This window comes from Grampus griseus (genome assembly GCF_964374135.1).
Source record: "Grampus griseus genome assembly, chromosome: 12".
NCBI classification, from domain to species: domain Eukaryota; kingdom Metazoa; phylum Chordata; class Mammalia; order Artiodactyla; family Delphinidae; genus Grampus; species Grampus griseus.
Window position 1 is genome coordinate 7,701,840 of NC_139006.1, and position 26,150 is coordinate 7,727,989.

The 26,150-nt window shown below is 45.7% G+C and overlaps 1 protein-coding gene across 1 annotated transcript in view; it reads right to left on the bottom strand.

Annotated features, from left to right (window-relative positions):
• Positions 1-24,536, bottom strand: part of TMEM120B (transmembrane protein 120B) — a 46,699-nt gene extending 22,163 nt beyond the window's left edge. Inside the window, 3 exon segments of the mRNA XM_082668349.1 lie at positions 1,356-1,472; positions 3,255-3,373; positions 24,453-24,536. Coding sequence (XP_082524475.1) covers positions 1,356-1,472; positions 3,255-3,373; positions 24,453-24,521 — 305 coding nt within the window. The 5' untranslated portion in view covers positions 24,522-24,536.
• Between the last annotated feature and the right edge of the window lie 1,614 nt (positions 24,537-26,150).

Here is a 26,150-nt window from a genome sequence, read left to right on the forward strand (position 1 = left end):
AGTACAATTTCCCTTCAGAGAATCACTTTTCCCCTAGGCTCTAGGGTAAGGCACATGACCCAGGTTCAGCTAAGGTGGTGCAACTTCCCGATTGGGTCAATAACGATCATGTGACACAATCTAGGCCAATAAGAATCAGTAACAGGACGTTTCCCAGAACTACTAAAGAACAAAGAGGCATTCTCTACTGGATTTGCTAAGTGGGTAGGATGCAAACCCAGAGCTGCTGGGGCTAGCTTGTAGAGAAAGCCTGCCTAAGAATAAAACTCATACGCTGGAAAAGAGAGTAAAAAGAAAGCTAAATGAGAGACACAGCCTAACAGTATCATTTGAGCAGCAGGATCCAGCCATACCTATAGATACACCTGGACTTTACAGTTACAAGAGCCAATAAATCCCCTATTTTTAATTAAGCAACTCTGAGTTGGGTTTTCTGTCATTTACAGTCCAAGGACTCCTGACTAATGTTAACATGCACAGAGGACTAGGGAGATTGGAGCTGGGAAAGTGGATCTGAGCCACACTCTAAAAGAAGGTTATGCTGTTTCATTCTGTAGAAAGCTATCGCCACCCAAAGCCTAGAGTTTTTAACCAAATACAGCAAAAAAGAAGACAAGAGGAAGGGCTCTGGTAGAAGGCTCTGACTTAGGGCTAGGCCAAACCAGGAAGAAAGTCAGGGTGCTTCCCAGGACGTACTTTTAGCTGCCCACGTCAAGTCATGATACAATATTGTAAGGATCTCTCTCTGGAACAGGGTGGCGGTGATGTCACTTGGAAGGAGATGGGACTTCTCTGAAGGAGGAAGATGGAAAGAACACAAGCTCTAGAGTCAGAATGTCTAGTGTTCACATCCTGGCTCAGTCACACCCGGTCTGAGCCACCTGGGCAAGATATTCCCTAATGTCTCTTCTCTGAACCTTGAAGGATGCGGATTCATGGACCTGACTCACCAGGTTGTTGAGGATGAAGTGAGTGACATCAGGAGAGCCCCCAGCACGATGCAAGGCATACAGCACGCTCTCCATAAATGTTTGTTCTCTTAAGAGAGAACACCTTTCCTCTGGACCCCAGGTGGCATCAGGAACGTGGCAGATCCCGGGAACCAGATCTTTCATCTTGTTCCTTGAAAAAGCCCTTCCAGGAATGTCACTACCACACGGGAGGGGCTGAGGTCCCCTCCTGGGCCCATGGAGAGATGTGTAAGGAAGGTTCCTTCTCTTTCCTGCCCTTGTTCCCTCCTTTTCACCTCCAACTCAAGCCCCAACAGGGAGGCAGGAGTCACACAGACCAGGTGCTCCAGGCCGGGGCATCTGCCCACAGCGCTGGGGGTTGGGGAGTAGGTCCCCAGCTCCTACCCGTTCTTCTTGGGCAGGTAGGCCTCCATGTCAAAGAAGACGTTCTGCCGCTCCTTGACGTTGGCGCCCAACTGCTGAATGAGCTCTGCCTCCTCCCGACTGGTGTGGCGCTTGTACCTGTGGTCAGAGGTGTGGGCGTAAAGAGAAGCAGGGGCGTTACACAGACTGCAGGAAGAATCTGGAAACTCTGGGTACCGCCCTCCCATCTTGCCATCACAATGCTTCTCACAACCTCAGTCCTCCACCTGTATTCTCTGCGTTTGATGCTGACTCCCTGCTAGTCTTGTGACCTTGGGAATGTCCTTCAACCTCTCTGCCTTATTTTCCATACCTCAAACACAGGGATACATCCCATCAGTCTTACCTTATAGACAATATCAATGTGAGAATAAAGTGAATAAGTGCAATGTTAAGCATTTAGAATACCGGACACAAAGTACAAGTTCAATGGATATCTACTGGCAGTACTACTTTCCAGGCTACTCTATAGGAACAACCTGAAGATTACTAAGAGTACAGACAGGAAGGATGCTTTGAAAGTATAATCAGTCAACCAACCAAGGTCTGACTGTTATTCTTTGGTGACACTTAATCTCAAAACCAGGAAAGCAAGTCATAGACACTCTCAGAATAGCAGGGCTCCTTGGTGTAAGAACATAACTCACGGGTCAACCTTCTAACTCAGTGGTTCTCAACTGGGGAAACCTGGGATGAGAGCACTTCCCAAACCATGAAGACACTGTCTGGGAACATTTTGGTTGTCAAGACAGGGGTAGAGGGTTCTACTGGCATCTAGTGGGTAGAAGCCAGGGATGCTGCTAAACGTCCGACCATGCACAGGACAGCCCCCAACAGCAAAGAACTATCAATAGTGCCACGACTGAAAAACCCTAGACAGATGAAAGACTCTTGAGTCCTGTCATCAGTAAGATGTGTTTTTCCAAGGGTGGTGATGTCATTACATGGAACCATCCACACTCTACACCATGACTAACGGGCCTCCATTTCCAAAATGGTCAGTCAAGGATAGGGGTATAATCAGTAACCGTCCCAAAAACTGCCCACCAGGGAAAGGAAGAATTGACCAGGATTCCAGAATTGTCACAAACTCTGGAATGGAGGCCCAGCTAAGTGACCTGGGACGAGCCACTGAGAGCATGTTTTCCTGCCTCCCTGGGGGGGGTCACAGTATCCAGCGGACGCTTTCACCTGCAGGGGATGAGAGCACTTCTCAAGCCGTGAAGACACGGGATTAGGAAGTGAACAGGTGATCCTGGCCTCAGGAACTGAACTAAGTCATGAGCTCAAGCATATCCCCACCAGGGATGCCAGACTTCTCACCCCCTCCACCAGAGAGCCCGGTGAGGAGTGAGCTCCCACACCCATGAGAAGGATACTTGCTATTTACCTGCCCAGTAGGACTTATTAGAACACCTTTCCTCTGGGGAACTATGCCTCATCCTTGCCCCATCCCGTATGGTTCAAGTAGGGCTGTCCCATCCCCCAGGTCCATAAAGTGAACATATGACCAAGTCTTGTCCAACCAGAGTCTCAATGACTGGTTTGCAGACGGGTACGTGACCAATTCCAGCCAAGTTCTGGGATCATGCCCAGAACTTCTGCTGGTGTGGCCGAGCCAGGAGGAAGAAAGGCTGGAGGATAAAAGCCTGGCACTGCTGGTGGCCATCTCAGTGACCATCTCAGCCAAAGTAAAGCCAACCTAGAGGAAGGCAGAATTTAGAGGAAAAAAACAGATTCCTAAAAACACCCTTTGACCCCTGGATCCAGTGATGCCTGAAGCCACTCCTGGTTTTTTCCACTAAAATTTCCATTCTCTGCTCAAGCCGGGCCAGTTTTGAGTTGGGATTCAGGGGAGCCTTTGAGTTGCAGCCAGCCTACCTCTGGAGCGTGCGCTTCAGGTCCTTCAGTCGTGTCTTCTGCTTGCTGATGGAGCTGCTGCACGAAGTCTGGAGTGCGGTCAGCTCCTCCAGCTTCTGCCTGTAGATCCTGTGAATATCCTAAGGGACGGAGCAGCCCAGGTAGCGTGTGCAGGAGGACATAATGGGGTCATTTTTCAGTTTGCTTGTGTCTGGGGATGTGACTACAGCAATCACAGTTTCACAGTTAAGATGATACAACTATGGATACCAAGGGAGAAAGGGGTGGGGTGGGAGGAACTGGGAGACTGGGATAGACACTTACACGTTACTGATACTACGTATAAAATAGACAACTGATGGGAACATACTGTAGAGCACAGGGAACTCTACCTACTACACTGTGGTAACCTAAATGGGAGGGAAGTCCAAAAGGGAGGGAACATCTGTATGTGTATGGCTGATTCATTTTGTTGGGCAGTGCAGGCTAATGCAACATTGTAAAGCCACCATACTCCAATAAAATTAATTTTTAAAAAAGAGAGAGGAAAAAAAAGATGATACAACTACACCTATCAAAGATGTGGCTTATAAAATTGGGACTGGATTTGGGGAAGGCAGCACAGCACAGCACAGCATTTCTGTAATAAGGAACTACTGTTTTTTCCTGTGCAGGTTCCATCCTTCCTGATGGGAACAGCAACCAAACATGCCTTTGAGAGGTCAGCCACCTCTTGTCAAGTTTTAATCCAGATGGTTTGAGTAGAGCTAACAGTTCCCATGCCAAGAGTGGTCATGTGATCCAGGCCTGGCCAATCAGTATCCTCCAATCCCCTGGCAACTGATTGGTTCAGAGGTGGATACATGACTCAAACTGAGCCAATGAGAGTCAGCCCTGGGACTTTTACCTAGAAGTATTGGTTTAGTGATGCCTTCTTTCTCCTGGGTTTGCTAATCTGGTAGAAGGTACACCTGGGGCTGCTGAGTGGAGAGAGCCTGCCTAAGAATGAAGCCAAACGGAAAACAGAATTGAGACATGGTAAGAGACAGCATTCTCATAGCACCATTTCAGCCCCTGGATCTAACTGAGTCTGAATGTAATGCTACCTGATACTCTTAGTTACATGAATTAATAAATTTCTTTCCAGTTAGTCCAGTTTGAGTTGGGTTTTTGATCCTGGCAATGAAGAGAGCTCTTGCTAAGTCAACTAAGAAAAGGACACACCTCTTCCCTTAAAGCCAACCCTCCCTACCCCAGGCACAGTCACTCCAATACACTCAACATCTCATTCCTGGAAATAACCATTCAGGGCCATAAGGCCAGAGGAAATACAAGAGACTTCACCCCAATGCAGGGAGAATGGAACACAGTAATTTCTCGACATTGCTGCCACAGCACACCTCCCCCCAAATAATGCCATATGCAGGGAAACGACCAGTTTCTTCTAGAGTTTGATAATCTAAGACAAATACCAACAATCTGGAGAAAACAATATGGGGGATGGGGACCATAAAATTAAAAACAATAATGCAATGAACATATTTAAAGTGGCTGTTTGCTTGGGTGGTAGAGAATTGTATTAGCAGAGAGACAGAGAAAAAGAGGACGGTCAGACAGGGAGGCCACAGCCTAAACTCTCATGTCTGTCAAGCAGGTTCCTAGATATGAAGGTTAAACCAGAAAATAAGGAAAAAGTGAAGGCCCAGAAGTGAACAGATAGCAATTCAGAGCCACATGGAAGAACGCTGTGAGCGAGACCCCCTTGGCCCCCAGAAGAGAGGGCTCAGTCCCCTGGACTTATACAGTTTCCTCACTCCTTCCCGGGCCCCAAGAGAGGAAAACTGTGTCTCTTTTTTAATTTAACTTTTTATTTTTAAATAATCTCAAACTTCCAGGAAATTCCCTGGCAGTCCAGTGGTTAGGATACGGTGTTTCCACTTCAGGGGGCCTGGGTTCGATCCCTGATCAGAGAACTAAGATTCCACAAGCCGCGCGACGTGGCCAAAAAATTTAAAATAAAATAAATAATCTCAAACTTCCAAAAGAATTGTAAGAGTACAAAGAACTCCCCTATACCTTTCGCCCAGATTCACCAACTGTTAGCATTATGACATATTTGCTTTATTCCCATGTGTGTGTGCGTTTATGTGTGTTGGGTGTATTCTTTTTCTATATCAGGTAACAGTAAACTACAGCCCACGGGCCAAATCTGGCCCCCTGATTTTGTATGGGCAGTAAGCTAGAAATAATTTTTGCCTGGTTGGAAAAGATCAGAAGAAGAATACTTCGTGACACGTGAAAAGTACATGAAATTGAAACTTCGGTATCCATAAATAAACTTCACTGGAGCACGGTCCTGCCCATTCACTTATATATTGTCTGTGACATCACAGCAGCATAGCAAGAGTAGTGTGACAGAGACCACATGGCCCGCAAAGCCCAGAATCCTCACTACTTGACCTTCTTGCCAAAAGAGTTTGTCTACTCCTGTTCTAAACCATTTGGGAGTTAGTTGCAGACAACAGGCTTCTTTACTCCTAAATACTTTAGTGCATATTTCCTAAGGACATGACATTCTCTTATACATTCAGTTATCAAATACAGAAAATATAACTTTGATACAATACAATACTATCACCTCCAATACCATCCAAATTCAAATTCAAATTTGGATGCTAACTATCTCTTGAAGGCAATTTCCCCCCAGACCTGGACCCGATTCAGTTTGATGCCCTGTATTACTATTCATATCACTTTGGTCTCCTTTAGTCTAGACCAGCTTCTCAACTTCCGTCTTTTGTGACATCGGCATTTTTAAAGAGTTCGGTCCAGTTGTTCTGGAGAATGTCCCTCCACCTTGGTTTGTCTGATATTTCCTCATGATTGAATTTTAGTTATGCACCTGGGACAGAAATGCCAGTAAAGTGACGCTGGGCCCTCAGCGTCTCCCATCAGGAGGGACGTGGTGTCTGCGATGTTAACTTTGATTGCTTGGGAGAGGTGGTGTCCACCTGTCTTCTCCACTGTACAGTGACCAGCTTTCTACCTGTAATTAATAAGTAATCTGTACAGAGAGAGGCTTCAGTGCCAAAACAGTCCTCAATGTTCAACCAATATTTGCTGGTAACAAAGGAAACCCTCCAGAACTGGACGAGGAGGATGGGGGCAGAGAGATCCCCCAACTAAGCAGCCTTTGAGAATGTGGGGTCTTTGGACTGAGAGTCCCCAGCAATGCCAGCTGGGCCATGCCACCTCCTGGCACTCTTTGGTGTTGGGTCCCACCACAGCACGAGAAGACCAAGACTGAAACATCGGCAGCCCGATGCTTACCAGGCCTTCAGTTTAAATTAATATTTAATTTCACAAGTAAACATGAAGACATCATCCTCGTTAAAAATTAAAACACTGCAGCTATGGCTAGAGTCGGCTTTGAATATACCCCTATCCTGTCTTCTCCCACTTCTCCAGAAGTAACCACTGTTACCAGTTTCTTCTAGATCTTTTTCTATGTATTCTTCCAGACTGTATGTATCTATGTATTTCTATATTCCACATAGACCTATTTCTATATACACACACTTAACTATGTATACATATATATGAAAAATACACACTGTTGCAAAAACTAATTGCCCCTAATACTTATTCTCCTTTGCATCCTTTTAATAACAGGACCCTACTGAGTGGTAGCCAGGCACGTGGCTGTCCAGCTACAGACATTTCCCAGCCTCCCTTGCAGCTAGGTGTAGCAATATGACCAAGAGTTAGCCACTGGGTTGCAAGCAGAAGTGATGTAAGTTCTGAACCACATTTTTTTTTTAACCATTACACCTGCCATTTCTAGCTATTCAGTTTTCACATGTCAAGCCAACATTTTCTGCCAAGAATAACTGAACCACATTTTTATAAGGAATGGCTCGCCCTCCGCTCTCTCTTTCCCTGGCTGGCATATGGCAACAATGGATCCAGTTACCTTGAAACCAGAGATGGAAGCCACATAATACAAATGACAAAGCCCACTGTGCCCTCCTCAGCCAAACGAACCTGGATCCCGGGTGACCTCATGTGACAGGGCTTCCCACCTGTGACTGTTTTACAACAAGACCACCAAGCCTTTAGCACTCCTCACATAGAGAAGTGGGTTCTCTGTTCCCTCTCATTAAAAGTAGGCTTATGGCTGATTTGACCAATAAAATATGTCAAAATTACCCAAAAAGTAAACAATCTGATTAAAAAATGGGCAGAAGATCTGAATAGACATTTTTCCAAAGAAGCCATACAGATAGCCAACAGGCACATGAAAAGATGCTCAACACTGCTAATCATCAAATAAATGCAAATCAAAACCACAGGGAGATATCATCTCACACCTGTCAGAATGGCTGTCATCAAAAAAGACCACAATTAACAAATGTTGGCGAGGATGTGGAGAAAAGAGAACCCCTGTGCACTGTTGGTGGGAATGTAAATTGGTGCAGCCACTGTGGAAACAGTATGGAGGTTCCTCAAAAAACTAAAAATAGAACTACCACATGATCCAGCAATTCCACTCCTGGGTATATATCTGAAGAAAATGAAAACACTAATTAAAAAAGATATAGGCACAGCAGCATTATTTACAATAACCAAGATATGGAGGCAACCTAAATGTCCGTCAACAGACAAATGGATAAAGATGTGGTATATATATATATACAGTGGAATACTACTCAGCCATAACAAAGAATGAAATTTTGCCATTTTCAACAACATGGATGGACTTGGAGGGTATTATGCTTAGTGAAATAAGTGAGACAGAGAAAGACAAACACGGTATGATATCATTTATATGTGGAATCTTAAAAAAATAAAACTAGTGAATATAACAAGAACAGACTCACAGATACAGAGAACACACTAGTGGTTACCAGTGGGAAGAGAGAAGGGGGAGATGGGCATGATAAGAGTAGGGGATTAAGAGGTACAAACTGCTATGCATAAAATAAATAAGTTACAAGGATATATTCTAGTAGAGAATGGACTTGAGGACACGGGGAGGGGGAAGGGTAAGCTGGGACGAAGTGAGAGAGTGGCATGGACTTATATGTACTACCAAATGTAAAATAGATAGCTAGTGGGGCAGCCGCATAACACAGGGAGATCAGCTTGGTGCTTTGTGACCACCTAGACGGTGGGATAGGGACGGTGGGAGGGAGATGAAAGAGGGAGGAGATATGGGGATATATGTATATGTATAGCTGATTCACTTTGTTATAAAGCAGAAACCGACACACCACTGTAAAGCAATTATACTCCAATAGAGATGTTTTAAAAAAAAAGGATATACTGTACAACACAGGGAATACAGCCAACATTTTATCATAAGCATAAGTGAAATATAACCTTTAAAAATTGTGAACCACTAGGCACTTCCCTGGTGGCTCAGTGGTTAAGAATCCGCCTGCCACAAAAACAGAAATATACATCAATGGAACAGGAGAGAAAGCCCAGAGATAAACCCACGCACATATGGTCACCTCATCTTTGATAAAGGAGGCAAGAATATACACTGGAGAAAAGACAGCCTCTTCAATAAGTGGTGCTGGGAAAGCTGGAGAGCTCCATGTAAAAGAATGAAATTAGAACACTCCCTAACACCATACACAAAAATAAACTCAAAATAGATTAAAGACCTAAATGTAAGGCCAGACACTATAAAACTCTTAGAGGAAAACATAGGCAGAACACTCTATGACATAAATCAGCAAGATCCTTTTTGACCCACCTCCTAGAGAAATGGAAATAAAAACAAAAATAAACAAATGGGACCTAATGAAACTTAAAAGCTTTTGCACAGCAAAGGAAATCATAAACAAGACAAAAGGACAACCCTCAGAATGGGAGAAAATATTTGCAAATGAAGCAACTGACAAAGGATTAATCTCCAAAATATACAAGCAGCTCACGCAGCTCAATATCAAAAAAACGAACAACCCAATCCAAAAATGGGCAGAAGACCTAAATAGACATTTCTCCAAAGTAGACATATAGATTGCCAACAAACACATAAAAGGATGCTCAATATCACTAATCATTAGAGAAATGCAAATCAAAACTACAGTGAGGTATCACCTCACACCAGTCAGAATGGCCATCATCAAAAAATCTACAAACAACAAATGCTGGAGAGGGTGTGGAGAAAAGGGAACCCTCTTGCACTGCTGGTGGGAATGTAAATTGATACAGCCACTATGGAGAACAGTATGGAGGTGCCTTAAAAAACTAAGAATAGAACTACCATATATGACCCAGCAATCCCGCTACTGTGCATATACCCTGAGAAAACCATAATTCAAAAAGAGTCATGTACCACAATGTTCATTGCAGCTCTATTTACAATAGCCAGGACATGGAAGCAACCTAAGTGTCCATCAACAGATGAATGGATAAAGAAGATGTGGCATATATATACAATGGAATATTACTCAGCCATAAAAAGAAACGAAATTGAGTTATTTGTAGTGAGGTGGATGGATCTAGAGTCTGACATACAGAGTGAAGTAAGTCAGAAAAAAAAAAACAAATACCATACGCTAACACATATATATGGAATCTAAAAAAAAAAAAAGATTCTGAAGAACCTAGGGGCCAGACAGGAATAAAGACGCAGACGTAGAGAATGGACTTGAGGACGCGGGGAGGGGGAAGGGTAAGCTGGGAAGAAGTGAGAGAGTGGCATTGACATATATACACTACCAAATGTAAAACAGATAGCTAGTGGGAAGCAGCCACATGGCACAGGGAGATCAGCTCGGTGCTTTGTGACCACCTAGAGGGGTGGGATAAGGAGGGTGGGAGGGAGATGCAAGAGGGAGGGGATATGGGAATATATGTATGCATATCACTGATTCACGTTGTTTTACAGCAGAAACTAACACAACAATGTAAAGCAATTATCCTCCAATAAAGATGTTAAAAAAAAAAAAAAGGAATCCACCTGCCAATGCAGGGGACGCAGGTTTGAGCCCTGGTCCAGGAAGATCCCACATGCCGCGGAACAACTAAGCCTGTGCACCACAACTACTGAGCCTGCGCGCTAGAGCCCGTGAGCTACAACTACTGAAGCCCACGCGCCTGGAGCCCATGCTCCACCACAAGAGAAGTCACCGCAATGAGAAGCCCACGCACCACAACAAATAGTACCCACCGCTCACCGCAACTAGAGAAAGCCTGTGCACAGCAATGAAGACCCAACGTAACCAAATAAATAAATAAATAAATTTATTTTAAAGAAAGTTGTGAACCACTATATTGTACACCTGAAACATATAGTACTGTTAAGTCAACTATACCTCAATTTTTTTTAAATGGCAGAAGTGACACTATACAATTTCTGAGAAAAAGTCACGGAAGGCCACGTAGCTTCTGCCTTATTTGCTGGAACACAAGCTCTTGGAACAAAATGTTCAACTACCCTGGGGCCACCATGCTGCATGGAAACCCTAACCACATAGAGAAGTCACATGGAGGCAGTCTGATCAATAGCCCCAACTAAGACAAACCTTGTTATTCCAGCTCAGGTCCCAGACATGAGGGTCAAGAAACCTCCAGATGATTCCAGCCCCAGCCATGTGAGTTACTCCCAGCCATTCACGTCTTCCCAGCTAAGGCCACTGACCTCATGGAGCACCGTCAAGCCATCCCCACCATGCCCTGCCTAAACTCCTGACCCACAGACTCTGTGAGCAAAATGCAATAACTGTTGCTTTATGCAGCAACAGATAACTGGAACACCACTCACCCTGGACCACATCCCACTCTGAACTGTTATGCGAGAAAGAAAGAAGCTACCTCATTTAAACCCTTTTATTAGGATACCTCTTTGCTACAGCAGCATAGCTTATACCCTAAAGCACATACTTCTGATTTTTTAAAATATATTAACAGTATCAGAATATAGATATGATTTCACAACTTTCTTTTCTCACTCAACAATATGTCTTATAGATCTATCCACATAAGAATATATAGATGTATTTCATTTTTTTTAGACCTGTGCAGTACTTCATGCTGTGGACATACAATAGTTTATTTAGCCATTTTCCTATCACTGGGTGTTTAGGTTGTTTCCAGTCTCTGACTATAACCGACAATGCAGCACTGAATAATATCCTTGCACTGTCTCTCTGGGGAAATGTGCAAGTGTCTCTGGGGAAGAGAAGTAGAATTGCTGGGTCACAGGGTACAGGCTTGATTTTAGTTTTAACAGATCTTGGCAAATTGCCTGCAAAGTGACTGTGACAATTTACACTCCCACCCACAGCACATGACAGCTGTCCTCCACACCTCACCAAGCAACACTCACTGCTATCCCCACTGACTTTTTTTTTTTTTTTGGTCACCCTGCACGGCCTACGGGATCCTAGTTCCCTGACCAGGGACCGAACCTGTGCCCTCTGCAGTGAGAGCACAGAGTCCCAACCACTGCACTGCCAGGGAATTCCCCCCACTGACTTTCTTAAGGGCACTTTTCCGATGCTTCACTGGTGATATTTTCTGCCCAATCCTAAGGCATCAGACTGAGTAGGGATAGGAAGTCCATGGCCCTTCCCATAATTTTGTCCCTTGGCACATACAATCATTCCTGATCCCTAAGAGTTCTCAGTCTCTCTCTCTGCCATTGGCTAGAACCACTTCCCAAGGGAGATCTGATACTGGAGACCACACGTCCAGTCCACCCTGCCCTCGGCTCCAGGCTCAGGATTTGCCAGTCTTGAGGACAACGTGGGGTCTGGGGGGCTGGAAACAAGGCCCTTAGTGTGACACGCTGTCCATCCCCAGGGCACTCCTTGCCCACGCCCAGTCTCTGCTGATTCTACCTCATGCCAGTCCCACAAGCAGCAGGAAAGATTATCAACTCATTTCTTGGATTCTAAATTTTTTCCAGACCTGCTGTCTCTCAGTCTTTTTTCAACTGTGGCAAAAATATATAACATAAAATTTACCATGTTAATCATTAAATTAAAAAAAATTTTCTACTTGTAACAAAATACACATAAAATTTACCATCTTAACCATTTTATGTGTACAACTCAGTGGCATCTAATATGCTCACATCACTGAGTAACCATTACCACCATCCATCTCCAGAACTTTTTCATCATTGCAACTGAAACTCCAAACCTGTCACACAATAATTCAATTTCCTGTTCCCCCCCCAGCCCCTGGCAACCACCACTCTACTTTCTAGTTCTATGAATTTGACTCCTCTAGGTATAAGTTGAATCATACAGTATTTATACTTTTTGTGCCTGACTTATTTAGACATATCATCATGGCTCCAAGGTCCATCCAAATTGCAGCATGTGGCAGAATTTCCTTCCTTTTTAAGGCTGAACAATATCCTGCAGTATGTATATACCACATTTTATCCACTCATCTGTTATTGAACACCTGGGTTGCTTCCATCTTTTGGATATTGTGAATAGTGTTACTATGAACACGGGTGGATAAATATTTGTTCGAGTCCCTCCTTTTAATTCTTTTGAGTATATAATCAGAAGTAGAATTTCTGGATCATAAGGTAATCCATGTTTAACTTTTTCAAGGAACTGCCATACCGTTTTCCAGAGAGGCTGTACCATTTTACAACAGCTGTCTCTTTTTTTTTTTTTGGCTGCGTTGGGTCTTCATTGCTGCGCGCAGGCTTCCTCTAGTTGTGGCGAGCGGAGGCTACTCTTTGCTGCAGTGCGCGGGCTTCTCATTGTGCAGCACGGGCTCTAGGCACGCGGGCTTCAGTACTTGTGGCACTTGGGCTCCGCAGTTGTGGCTTGCAGGCTCTAGAGCGCAGGCTCACTAGTCGTGGCGCACGGGCTTAGTTGCTCCGCGGCATGTGGGATCTTCCCGGAACAGGGCTGGAACCCGTGTCCCCTGCATTGGCAGGTGGATTCTTAACCGCTGTGCCACCAGGGAAGTCCCCACAGACCCTCAGTTGGACTTGTGCTTTGAGACGTTTTTTCCAGGAACAGGAGGATGAGCCACACTGAGGCAATCCAATCCTACCTTTCATCCAGCCAGCCCTGTGTCCTTGAATGCAACTAGTCGCCAGATGGAAGCTTTCTGTTGTTTTTGCCAGCTCAGCAGCTGTTCCCTTTCTGGTTAATGTCCTTATGGTTTCTTTGGAGATCCATCCCTCCCCAACACTCAGTCCATGAGATCTGGCTAGGAGCAGGTTTACCCCAGGTTCCAGGGCAAATGACCCAGGCCTGGCCAATCAGAATATCAGCCTCCTGACCAGGCTGGCTGACTCAGGGACGAGCATTCAAAACCAATGAACCTCAGTGGGGGGCTTTTATCAGAACTGTTGGAAAAAAAAAAAAAGAAACTCTCTTTCCCCTAGTTCTCAAGGTAGCAGGAGCTACCCCTGCTACCTTAGCAGAGCTAATGGGGCTGCCTTGCCTGGGAATGAACCCAACTGAGAGGAGAACAGGATGGAGAGGCAAACAAAGGGTGAGCCCTGACGGTTTCATTTAAGCCCCTGGATCGGCTTATATCTGAAGGCGGTACACCTTTGACTTCCCTATTAATGTAAGCAAACAAATGCCATTTTATTCTGTTTGGCTTTTTAAGAGGCAAGTGTCAGAATCTAGATTAACATGCCAAAGAACAGAGCTTTCCATCTGGGCAAAGTTAACCACACCAGGTAAGAAGAGAAGCCATAAATCTTGGACTCTTTATTACCAAGCTCTTGCCCTGGTCACTGTCATTTATTTTTATATTTATTTTTTGCGGTACACGGGCCTCTCCCGTTGCGGAGCACAGGCTCCGGACGCGCAGGCTCAGCGGCCATGGCTCACGGGCCCAGCCGCTCCGTGGCATGTGGGATCTTCCCGGACCGGGGCACGAACCCGTGTCCCCTGCATCGGCAGGCGGACTCCCAACCACTGCGCCACCAGGGAAGCCCCTAAACCATCATTTTTTAACAACTTTATTGAAGTATAATTTACATGTCATAAAATTCTCATTTTAAGTGTACAATTCAGTGATTTTTATACATTTACCAAGTTATGCAACTATCACCACATCCAGTTTTAAAACATTCCATTATCCAGTAAGATCTCCAGTGTCTATGAGCACTCGCTCCCCACTCTTCCCTCCTCCCAGCTCCTGGCAACCACTAATCCACCTTCTGTCCCTATAGATGTCTTTTCTGGATACTTCATATAAATGGAATCATACAATATGTGGCTTTGTGTCTGGCTTCTTTCACGTAGCATACTGTTTTTGAGGTGTATTTATGTTGTAGTATGTATCAATTTTTATTACTACTCAGCACTTATATCACATTTTGTTCATTCATCTACCAGCTGTTAGACAGTTGGGTTATTTCCACCTTTTGGGTACTATGACTAATGCTGCCATGAACATTCATGTACAAGTCTTTGTGTAGATACCTATTTTCCTTTCTCTTGGATAGATACCTAGGAATGGAATTGTTGGGTCATATGGTAAGTATATGTTTAACTTTCAAAGAAAATGCCAGAATGCCAAACCACTATTTTTATTTCTAAACTAGGCAGCAGTGTATTGGAGCAAGGGAGACACTCACTGAAAACTGGGAGTTGGGTCTCTGCACACAGTGCAAGGAGTACCAGCTTATTAAACGTGATTGACTCCCACTTCAAGTTGCTACCTCCAAAAATAACCCAAAGTGCTGGGGGCACCAAAGCAGACAAGCAGCTATGGAAGAAAGGACTCTATTCTGCTGCCCGAAGCAAGTCCCAACCCCCCAACTATCTAGTTCAAGACCAAGCAAAGAAAACAGACACACTTAAGGAACCTCCATACTGTTCTCCGTAGTGGCTGTATCAATTTACCTTCCCACCAACAGTGCAGGAGGGTTCCCTTTCCAGCACACCCTCTCCAGCATTTATTGTTTCTAGGTTTTTTGATAATGGCCATTCTGACCGGCATGAGGTGATACCTCACTGTAGTTTTGATTTGCATTTCTCTTAAAAAACTAAAAATAGAACTATCATATGACCCAGCAATCCCATTATTGGGCATATACCCTGAGAAAACCATAATTCAAAAAGAGTCATGTGCGCCGATGCAGGGGACACGGGTTCGTGCCCTGGTCTGGGAAGATCCCACATGCCACGGAGCGGCTGGGCCCGTGAGCCATGGCCACTGAGTCTGCGCGTCCAGAACCTGTGCTCCGCAACGGGAGAGGCCACAACAGTGAGAGGCCCGTGTACCGCAAAAAAAAAAAAAAGAGTCATGTGCCACAATGTTCACTGAAGCTCTATTTACAATGCCAGGACATGGAAGCAACCTCAGTGTCCATCGACAGATGAATGGATAAAGAAGATGTGGCACATATATACAACGGAATATTACTAGCCATATAAAGAAACAAAATTGAGTTATTTGTAGTGAGGTGGATGGATATAAAGTCTGTCATACAGAGTGAAGTCAGAAAGAGAAAAACAAATACCATATGCTAACACATATATATGGAATCTAAAAAAAAAAAAGGTTCTGAAGAAACTAGAGGCAGGACAGGAATAAAAACGCAGATATAGAGAATGGACTTGAGGACACAGGGAGGGGGATGGGTAAGCTGGGACGAAGTGAGAGAGTAGCATGGACATATATACACTACCAAATGCAAAACAGATAGCTAGTGGGAAGCAGCTGCATATCACAGGGAGATCAGCTCAGTGCTTTGCGATGACCTAAAGGGGTGGAATAGGGAGGATGGGAGGGAGGTTCAAGAAGGAGGGGATATGGGGATATATGTATGCATATGGCTGATTCACTCTGTCATACAACAGAAGCTAACACAGTATTGTGAAGCAATTATACTCTAATAAAGATCTATTTTTAAAAAAAGAGACGCACTTGATAAAATATCTAAAGATGGAGCTTTGGAGGCAGGAGGAAAGAGTATAGTTATAAGGTAAATATTGTCAGCAAAGAATCAAATGCTGGACTTCCCTGGTGGCGCAGTGGTTAAGAATCTTCCTGCCAATGCAGGGGACATGGTTTCGAGCCCTGGCCTGGGAAGATGCCACGTGCTGCAGAGCAACTAAGCCCGTGCGCCACAACTACTAAGCCTGCGCTCTAGAGCCCTCGAGCCACAACTACTGAGCCCACGTGCCACAACTATGTAAGTCCACACACCTAGAGGCCCTGCTCTGCAACAAAGGGAAGTCCATGCACCACAATAAAGAGTAGCTCCCGCTCGCTGCAACTAGAGAAAGCCTGCGCACAGCAACAAAGAACCAATGCAGCCAAAAATAAATTAATTTTAAAAAATTAATTAAAAAAAAAATTTCTCGGGCTTCCCTGGTGGCGCATGGTTGGGAGTCCGCCTGCCGGTGCAGGGGACATGGGTTCGGGCCCTGGTCCGGGAAGATACCACATGCCACAGGGCAACTAAACCTGTGCACCACAACTACTAAGCCTGTGCTCTAGATCCTGCGAGCCACAACTACTGAGCCCGTGCGCCTAGAGCCCGTGCTCCACAGGAGAAGCCACCGCAGTGAGAGGCCCACGTACTGCAACGGAGAGTGTGCCCCGCTCTCCGCAACTAGAGAAAGCCACGTACAGCAACGAAAAACCAAAGTAGCCAAAAATAAATAAATAAATAAATAAAAATTTCTTTCTCCGAGAGAAAACGCAAGCATCATACACTACTCAATTCTTCAGTAAATGATATTTGCATGGTCATAACCACATAAATGACTGAGACTATTTTTTAAATAAATTTATTTATTTATTTATTTTTGGCTGCATTGGGTCTTTGTTGCCGTGCACGGGCTTTCTCTAGTTGCAGCTAGCAGTGGCTACTCTTCGTTGCAGTGCGCAGGCGGTGGCTTCTCTTGTTGCAGAGCACGGGCTCTAGGCATGCGGGCTTCAGTAGTTGTGGCACGTGGGCTCAGTAGTTGTGGCTCGTGGGCTCTAGAACGCAGGCTCAGTAGTTGTGGCGCATGGGCTTAGTTGTTCTGCAGCATGTGGGATCTTCCCGGACCACGGCTCGAACCTGTGTCCCCTGCATTGGCAGGCAGATTCTTAACCACTGTGCCACCAGGGAAGCCCGAGCCTATTTTTTTTAATAAGCCTTTTGGTACTGTTAGGTTACTTTTTGGTCTCCTGCTCATTTTATTATGAAATATTTCAGACATATTGAAAAAGACAGAAAATCATATAATAGAAAACAAATATAACATTAATACCCATATTCTCACCCTCAGTTTAAGACATAATAGGGCACAAAGAGTTGAGAGGCCCTATGTACTCTTTCTACGTGGTATTCCCATCTGCTGCCCCCAATGAGGGGAACCTCTATGCTGGTTATGTCCACCCCCACGCCCACCCCAGATCAATTCTGTCTTTCTCTGTGCCCTGGGAGGTTGACCTCTATGGACTGCATCTCCCAGGCTCCCTTGCCCTGCCTCCTACCTAGCCAATGGGATGCCAGGACAGAAGACTGGAGAGCGGGAGGAGAGAGAGGCTGGGGTATTGGTTCCTCCTGCCTCCTCCCTGCTTTGCTACAGCTTTTGACCACTGCAGCTCCTGTCCTGCAGCTCCCCTTTCCCTGCAACAAGCTCTGGTGACCGCCCCTTCCCTCTGCCCCTTAGGATGAGGACTGGTTCCAGCTCCAGGGACCTCGTCTTTAAACTGCCACACCTCTGTAAATAGTCCCTTCCTTAGACTTTTTTCAGTGACACCCATTTGGAAGAGTCATTTGCTTCCTGCCAGGGCCCTGCCCAAATCTCCACTATACTGAATCTGGCCCATATCACTCCCTTGCAAGTCTTTATATTTGTATTACATAGACATGTATCAGTAAGCAAAACATAGTGCTGTTTTGAATGCTTTTAACTTTATTATACATGTCATACTATACATACCCCTTGGCAACTTTTCACACAATGTTGCTGGGTTGTTTTTTTTTTTTTTTGAGGTTTTGGTGGGGGTTTTTTTAACATCTTTATTGGAGTATAATTGCTTTACAAGGTTGTGTTAGTTTCTGCTTTATAACAAAGTGAGTCAGCTATACATATACATATATCCCCATATCTCCTCCCAATGTTGCTTTTCTTTTTAAAATATTTATCCATGTTGATACATATAGCTCTAGTTTATTCATCTGATCTTCATACCACACTCTATGGATGTTCAGTGGAATTATCCATTCTGATGGACAGTTAGGTTTCCAGTTTTCAGCTGTTACAGAATTCTTATACATATCTCCTATTTGAGTTTTTAACTATGTGGATATGTATTATTTATAAAAATGTAGAATAGATCAGAGAGAGATAGACACTAACATTGGCTCTGTAAGCTGAGATACCCATAGCTCCTTTCCTACATGTCTGATTACCATCCTTTTATACCATGTATGGGAGACACAAACAATTGAATTTCTGCTGGAAGATTTGGAGATCTGCCGCCTCTCCTGTCCTCTGAGGCCCCAAACTCTGCCCCACTGGGAAGATGAGGTTAATGAGTCCAGGTGCCAGCACAGCTGTGAAACATCTAGAGATGCCCTTTCAACACAACTTGGCTGAGTCACAACTCTTGAGTCAACGTTTATTGCAAGAACTGCCGGCAATCAAGAATTCCCTGGTGGTCCAGTGGTTAGGAGTCCACACTTAGGAGTCCGAACTCTGCAGGGGGCAAGGGTTCTATCCCTGGTCGGGGAACTAAGAAACTGCAAGCCACGCGGTGCGGCCAAAAATTTTAAAAAAAGAAAGAAAGAAAGAATTGCCAGCAATGGAATCATATGCCATTTTCAGACAGGGCCCTGGTCTAGGAACATTGCAAGTTGGTGGGCAACCCAGCAGACTGCAACAGAGCCATGGCCACCACTAAAATGTGGTCACTTACAGGTGTGGCTGGTGCTAAGTTTTCAAGAGACTGCATTTATATAGTTCTCCTTCCAAGGAATCAACATCAAATAAAGATTTCTGAATGCTGAATATACTGAACTAAGACTCAGTATGCCATGGAAACACTACCAAAGATAGCAAGTTGACTTCACCTAAACTGTATCAATTCTATACTGGGAAAGATTCTGAGTCATGCGCCAGGATCGATTAGTAATGTCTGTTATAGGAGCAGTAAGTGAGGGCATCAGCATGCATGTCAGGCATTTGGAAGACAGAATAACATAATGGTTAAGTGATTAGGCTTGAGAGTCAGACTGCCTTCATGTCCAGAGTCTGCCACTTCTTAAGTTTCCTCAGTTGTGGAAGAGCTAGGGGATGAGCTATATGTTAACAGGCATGTACTGGTTTTTGAAAATCAGCTTTACAGGTAGAATTTACATACGAATTCACCAATTTTCAGGTATACATAACGAATTTTGGCAAATACATATAGTTGTGTAACCACCACCACAATCAGGACATAAAACAAAGGTTCCCAAACTTTGTTGGTTCACCACACCCTTAGCGTCTCAGTAAACTTTTCACAGAGTCCTTAAGCCAAATAATTGAAAAGTATTTATGTCCTACCAACTTAGTAGCCTCTTGGGGAAAAAAGAATACACAGAAATTGACAAAAGTATTTTTATTTCATTCAGAAGTAACCAAAATTATTTACGGATGTGTGTGCCTGTCGGGCTCTGCACAAAATCTCAAACCTTGGGAATAGATTGGACACTGTCATCCTCATTTCTTGTTCTAAATTGATTTTCACATAGTATTTGATTTTAATCAGCCCCCAAAACCCAACTTCACAAAGATATGACATCATTAAAAAGATGTGTGGGGCTTCCCTGGTGGTGCAGTGGTTGAGAGTCCGCCTGCCGATGCAGGGGACACGGGTTCGTGCCCTGGTCTGGGAAGATCCCACGTGCCGCGGAGCGGCTAGGCCCATAAGCCATGGCCGCTGAGCCTGCGCTCCACAACGGGAGAGGCCACAACAGGTGAGAGGCCCGCATACCGAAAAAAAAAAAAAAAAAGATGTGTGAAACATTCTTTTTAATGACAGATATTGTGTTTCCCTTGAAAATTTAAATTATCCCACAGTCCCCCTGTGAGCTTGCTGCAGCTCCTTGGAGGTGCCTTAACACAGTTTGTGAGGCACAGATATAGACTGTTTCTATTACTCCTAAAAAGATACCTGTCCAGCATCCTTCTCTGTTTTTTTTTTTTTTTTACTACCAGTATTTTGATTTTCCTTCATGGGACCACCCCTCCACCACTCTTATTTCACGTGGTTTGAACAGCACTTATCCCAGTCCTGGGCTCCAGGGGAGACATGTTAACCAAGACCCAGCCAATTAGTGCCACAGGGTCTGGTTAAGTAAGGGATAATCACATGACCCAAGTCGGGCCAATGAGAGTTAGCCCTGGGACTCCTGCCAGAATTACAGGAGAGAAGATGCTCTGTTTCTGAGGTCTGCTGAACTGGTAGATATCAGCCTGAGGCTGCCAATGCTCATCTTTGCCACAACATGGGAGAGACTGTTGAGAATGAAGTTGACATAGAGGAAACATACACACACTCACACACACAGACATCACTGAAGCACCTGGATCCAGCCTTGCCTGAAGCCATTTCCCACTGGACTTCCCACTACATGAGCCAATAAAACATTTTTGTTTTTTGGCTTAAAGCTGGTTCAACTGGGTTTCTGCCACTTACCACTAAGAATCCTTACTAACGCATCATGTTAAAGCACCATACAAATGAAATGAGTCCCCACAAGTCCAAAAGCTTCCTTCGAGAGCCAAGGGTCTCAGGATACTGTTGGAGCCCACTGTGTTAGGAACCCAAAAAGTATCTGATGGATACAGCAGGCCTGGGTTCAAATTCTGGCTCCTCGAGTTTCAAGTTACTTAACATCTCTTAGCCTCACTCTCATCTGTAAAGCCAGGCTGTCGTTTAGATTAAATGGAATAATCCATGTATCATACAGTCAGCTCTTATCGTTGCTGCTATTATTGTCAGCCTTTGTTTTCTAGATAAAGAAAAGCTCAGAGAGGCGGCTTGCTAAAGGTCAGATGCTAGGCAGTGGCAGAGTTCAGGCCTGAACCTAGAAATCCTGACTCCCTGTCTGGAGTTCTTTCCACAGAACCCACTTCTAGGGAAAGAGGCCCAGAAGGCAATGCAAGATGGGACAGAAACAAAAGAGTACCCGGGGCACAGACCTGCCTTGGGTAGTAGTTAAGAGTATACAGGCCCTGTCATGGATATAGAAAACAAACTTATGGTTACCAGGGGATGTGGGGGGAGGGATAAGTTGGGAGATTGGGACTGACATATACACACTACTATATATAAAACAGATAACTAATAAGAACCTGCTGTATAGCACAGGGAACTCTACTCAATACTCTGTAACAGCCTATATGGGAGAGGAATCTAAAAAAAAAAAAAAAAAGAGTGGATATACGTATATGTATAACTGATTCACTTTGCTGTACATCTGAAACTAACACAACACTGTAAATCAGCTGTACTCTAATAAAAATTAAAAAAAAAAAAGAGTATAGACTCTGATGTTCAATGCCTGGGTTTGAATCCTGAATCCAGTACTCATAAGCCGTGTGATTTGGGGTACATTTTTCACTCTGCAAGATGGGTATAACAGGATCTATTTCACAGGGTTTTTTTTTTTCAAGGGTTTTAATAAAATAATACTTATCTTCCTACTTCCACCCTGTCCTCCTCAGGTCTATTCTATACACAGCAGCCAGAGGGATGCCCGTTTCATTGGTAACAAAAGCCAAAAATCTTACAATGGCCTACCCTGCATTTCTGTGAGGTCAGGGTTAGGGAGAGGCTTCTTCGGGCCACCTCCTTCCTGGGTGGAGAGGCACGAGGTTTCCAGAGATACAAGACAGGAAATGCACATTAAATCACCTGCCACCACATCTGTAAGTGACCTTCTGTGGTCACACCACAGGCCACAGGGCCAAACACGCACTGGTCTCAGACTAATGCTCAATTCACCGGCATGGCCGAAACCGCAACCAGGCAAAACCAAAGTCCTCATGGTGACTCGACCTTGCCCCCGAGTCCAGAGAGGCCCTGGCAGATGCAAATCACAGGCAAAAGAAAACAGATCCTTTCCTCTAGAAAGTCCCAGAGATTATGACTTTTTTAGGGATGGGGAGGAATTCCAAAGACCTTTCAAATCCTCTAGGATCTGAAATTAGATTCCCTCTTTCCTCCCTTCACTGGAAAAAGGGAAGAAGAGGTAAAACACAAAGATATTATACATCATCCCAAGAAAGACAGAATCAGAGAGATATGAACATGAAACCCACAAATCCCAGATTCTGAGGCAGATATAGGCAAATTAAGACAGGCCGGGATTTTCTGGTGAAAAAAAAAGAGCCTTCCTATTGTTAACCTTGCCCACCTCCCTACCTGTTGTGACCTCCCTGTTCCCCAACAAATGTCTCATATCTGAAAGTCCACCCAACACAAACATAATGACAATATATACCCTACTTATTATATGCGTATTTCCAGAGACTTTCATCTCAGGAGTTCAGAGCTCTTACATTTATTATGGGGGTTGGGGGGAAGGGTGAGAAGTCAGACCTAGTCCAGTCCAGTTCCCCCACTGCCGAAGACGTGAGCAGGGGACATCACGGTTTCCACCTGGTCAGTCCTTCTACAGCCCTTGCTGTGCACCAGGGGACAAAATCCAGGGTTAATTCCCAATTCCTCTCTGTCCCTCACACACCTGAGTCCCAGAGACACCAAGTAAGAACATAACAACAAGTCAAAAGTCTCCTTTATCTAATTGGTGTTAAGTGCATTAATTGCATAGCTCTGAAGCACTTCCCACCCTAATACCCTCCATGGCTCCACAGCTGCACATGACCTGAGAGCCTAGCAGGACAAAGCATTAAGAAATAGCTGAGTCTTCTCGATGGCAGTGGAGCCTGAAGGGTCCCCTGGGAACTGAGTGGGCCCTAAGCCCTGGGCCTGAAGGAAAGGGCACGAACCCACACATGCTGGACAGGCCAAGAAAAAGTACCCTTCTGGTTCTGGTACCTTACTCTGTGCTCATGCCTGAAAAAGCACCTGCCTTCCTGCTCAGTCTCTCCAGCAACCCTCTCTCTATTCACCTGGACCTACGACATCATATCTAGAAAGACCCATCACAGACACCCTTGCCAATCTCCCCTCCCCTCCTCTGGACACAGTAAGAGGCCAACCAAACTGCAGACAAGAGCTACATGGACAGAGAAAATGTCACTGCTCCAGCTGAGGACAGGAAGGAGCGGGCTGGGGTGTTCCATGTGATTTAAGGCAAACAGAGCCCAACTCTGGAGAAAAGAGACACAATCCGGTAGCTGCGGAGGGAACAGCCTCATCTCCAAAAATGGTCCAGGCATCCCTCTTGGCCAACCCTAAGGTTTCCTGAGGCGTCTTTAGTCACCAAGGTAGATAGCTGAGGCCTCTGCGAACCTCCTATCGGAAACAACTTCTCCTGCCAGGCCCGCGCAGCGGCAATGCCATTCTCTCAAGGGGCCTCTTACACCCGCCCTCACCCCACCCAGTGTAAGGCTCTGGGCCAAATGGGTGAGAGCTGGGAGCAGCCTCTATCACTAAAGGAGGCAGCCCAGCTGTCACAAGTGACAGATGTCATCCACAACGCCAAACTCGGCCTGCAGCAGCGTCGGAGAGGCGGGCACAGACACAGGAGCCCCAAAGACTGAGAATAGGGGTCTCTAACCCCTAAGCAAAGTCTACAGGTTCAAGGTGAATGGCTCCCAAGCACACCTCTCAAAATGGAGCTGCAGAGGAGAGGGCTGGCCCGCCAGAGTAAAGGACGAGTGGAGCTGCCGAAAGCTGGAGGGCGGCGGTGGGGTCAGGGGAGACCCCTGAGGAGGTGGGCGCTGGGCTTTCTCTTTGAGTCCCCAAACATACCTGTCCCCTCCGGCCTCCCCCACATGGACACGCCTGGAACTTCCCCTCAGAGGCCATAGACCAACTTTCTGCAGCGAAGGAGGTGCGCGGAGCAAAGAGCCGGCGCGAGGGCGGGGGAAATGGGGAGCTTCGACTCGGCGCCCAAAGGGGATGAAGAACTGAAATACTGGGAGATGGGAGGGGGCTGGCTCACGCGGACCACCAGCCCCCAGGGCCTAGCCAGGGGCAACCTCTGGGCCCTAATGGTTCCCACCGCCCGGGCTGGGCAAGCAGGAAGCGGAATACCCTGCACATCAGGTAGCAGAGTTTCAGGACTAGGTGGCCCGGTCCTACCTGCAGTTCCTGAAATTCTCCCTCCAGCTCGTGCCACTCGCGCTCGCAACGCTCCAGCTGGCCGGCCATGGTGCAGTGGTGCGAGGCGGAGGCGGTTGCTCCTGCAGCGTGGCGCGGCCGGCCACCAGCACCCCACGCCTGTCCGCTCGCCGGCCGCCTTCCGAGGCACCAGCTGTTCCTGCGCAGCGGGAGCCACGCGCGCACCTGACGTCACAGCCACGGACCTGGTGCCCGCCCCACCCCTCGCCGGGAGTCAGGCCCTGCGCATGCGTACGCTCCGCCCCGGCTCCGCCCCCGCGCGTCGGGGGCCTGCCGGGGGGTTGCTGTAGCTTTCCAGAACTTGGTAGGGTCTACGGCTGCCCCCCCTTGGGAATGCTTCTGCGCCTCCAGAATCTCTCTCGCCTAGTTTGGGTGGGGAACTTGTCCGCAAACCGCATTTGTAGAGCTTATTTTACTTAAATTGTGTGTATTGGGGGTGTCTGGGATCCGGAGGTAGAAGGGAGATTGCGGGGAGGGAGCATTGCCTTAACTGAGCCAAAGCCAACGACGGCCTGGAGAGAGGGCCCTGTCATCTCACATTGTCATTATTTACTTCAACCAATACATCCTAGATCCTGCCCTCTAAGACTCTAGGTGACTCTCTTGACAGCTGTTTCTGTCGCTCAAATGACATAACCACCTCAATGCTAATTGAATCCAAATTCCGTCACCTCCCGGGCGTGGTCCTGCAAGATCTATCCCTGCCTAGTTTTCGAGTCACATCTCCTATCTCATCCCTCTCGATAAGTACTCTCCAGCCACGGTTTTTGTTGGTTTTTTCTTCCTACCCTTGCATGGAATATTCTTCCCTCTAAATCTTCATATGGTTGCCTTTTTCTCATCATTCTAGCCTTAGTTCAAATGACACCTGTATTAGTTTCCTAGGGCTGCCCGAATTACAAACTGGGTTAAGTACCACAAACTGGGTGGCTTGAACAACAGAAATGTATTCTCTCACAGTTCTGGAGGCTAGAAGTGAGAAATCAAGGAGTCAGCAAGATCATACTCCCTCTGAGACTCTGAGTAGAATCTTCTCTTGCTTCTTCATAGCTTATGGTGGTGGTGGTCAACCCTCAGCATTCTTTGGCTTGCAGCTTCACCCCTCCAATTTCTGCCTCTGTTTTACATGGCCTCTTTCCCTACGTGCTTGTCTCTGTTTGTCCTCTCCTCTTATAAGGACACCAGTCTCCTTGGATTAAGGGCCCACCCTACTCCAACATGAACTCATCTCAGTTTAACTAATTACATCTGCAAAAACCTAGTTCCAAATAAGGTCACATTCTGAGGGAGTGAGTATTAGAACTTCAACATATCTTTCTGTGGGACAAAATTCAACCTGTAACAACATCTCTAAAAAAAAACTGTTCCTGAACACCCAACGGGTCATGCCTCCTCCCAGTCACATTTCACCTGCTTTATCTCCTTCATACAACTTACCATTCTATGGAAGTGTTTGTCTCCATGTTGGTTGCATGTTTCCCTCCATGGGTATATAATATAATCTCCATGAGATCTTAGGGATCTTGTCTCTGTTTTGGTCATCATTGGATCCCTAAAGCACACAGTAGGCCCTCAATAAATATTTGTTGAAGGAATAAACATTAAAGATCATCTACTACAGAGGTTCTCAACTTCTGGGGTTCATAGACCCCTCTGAGA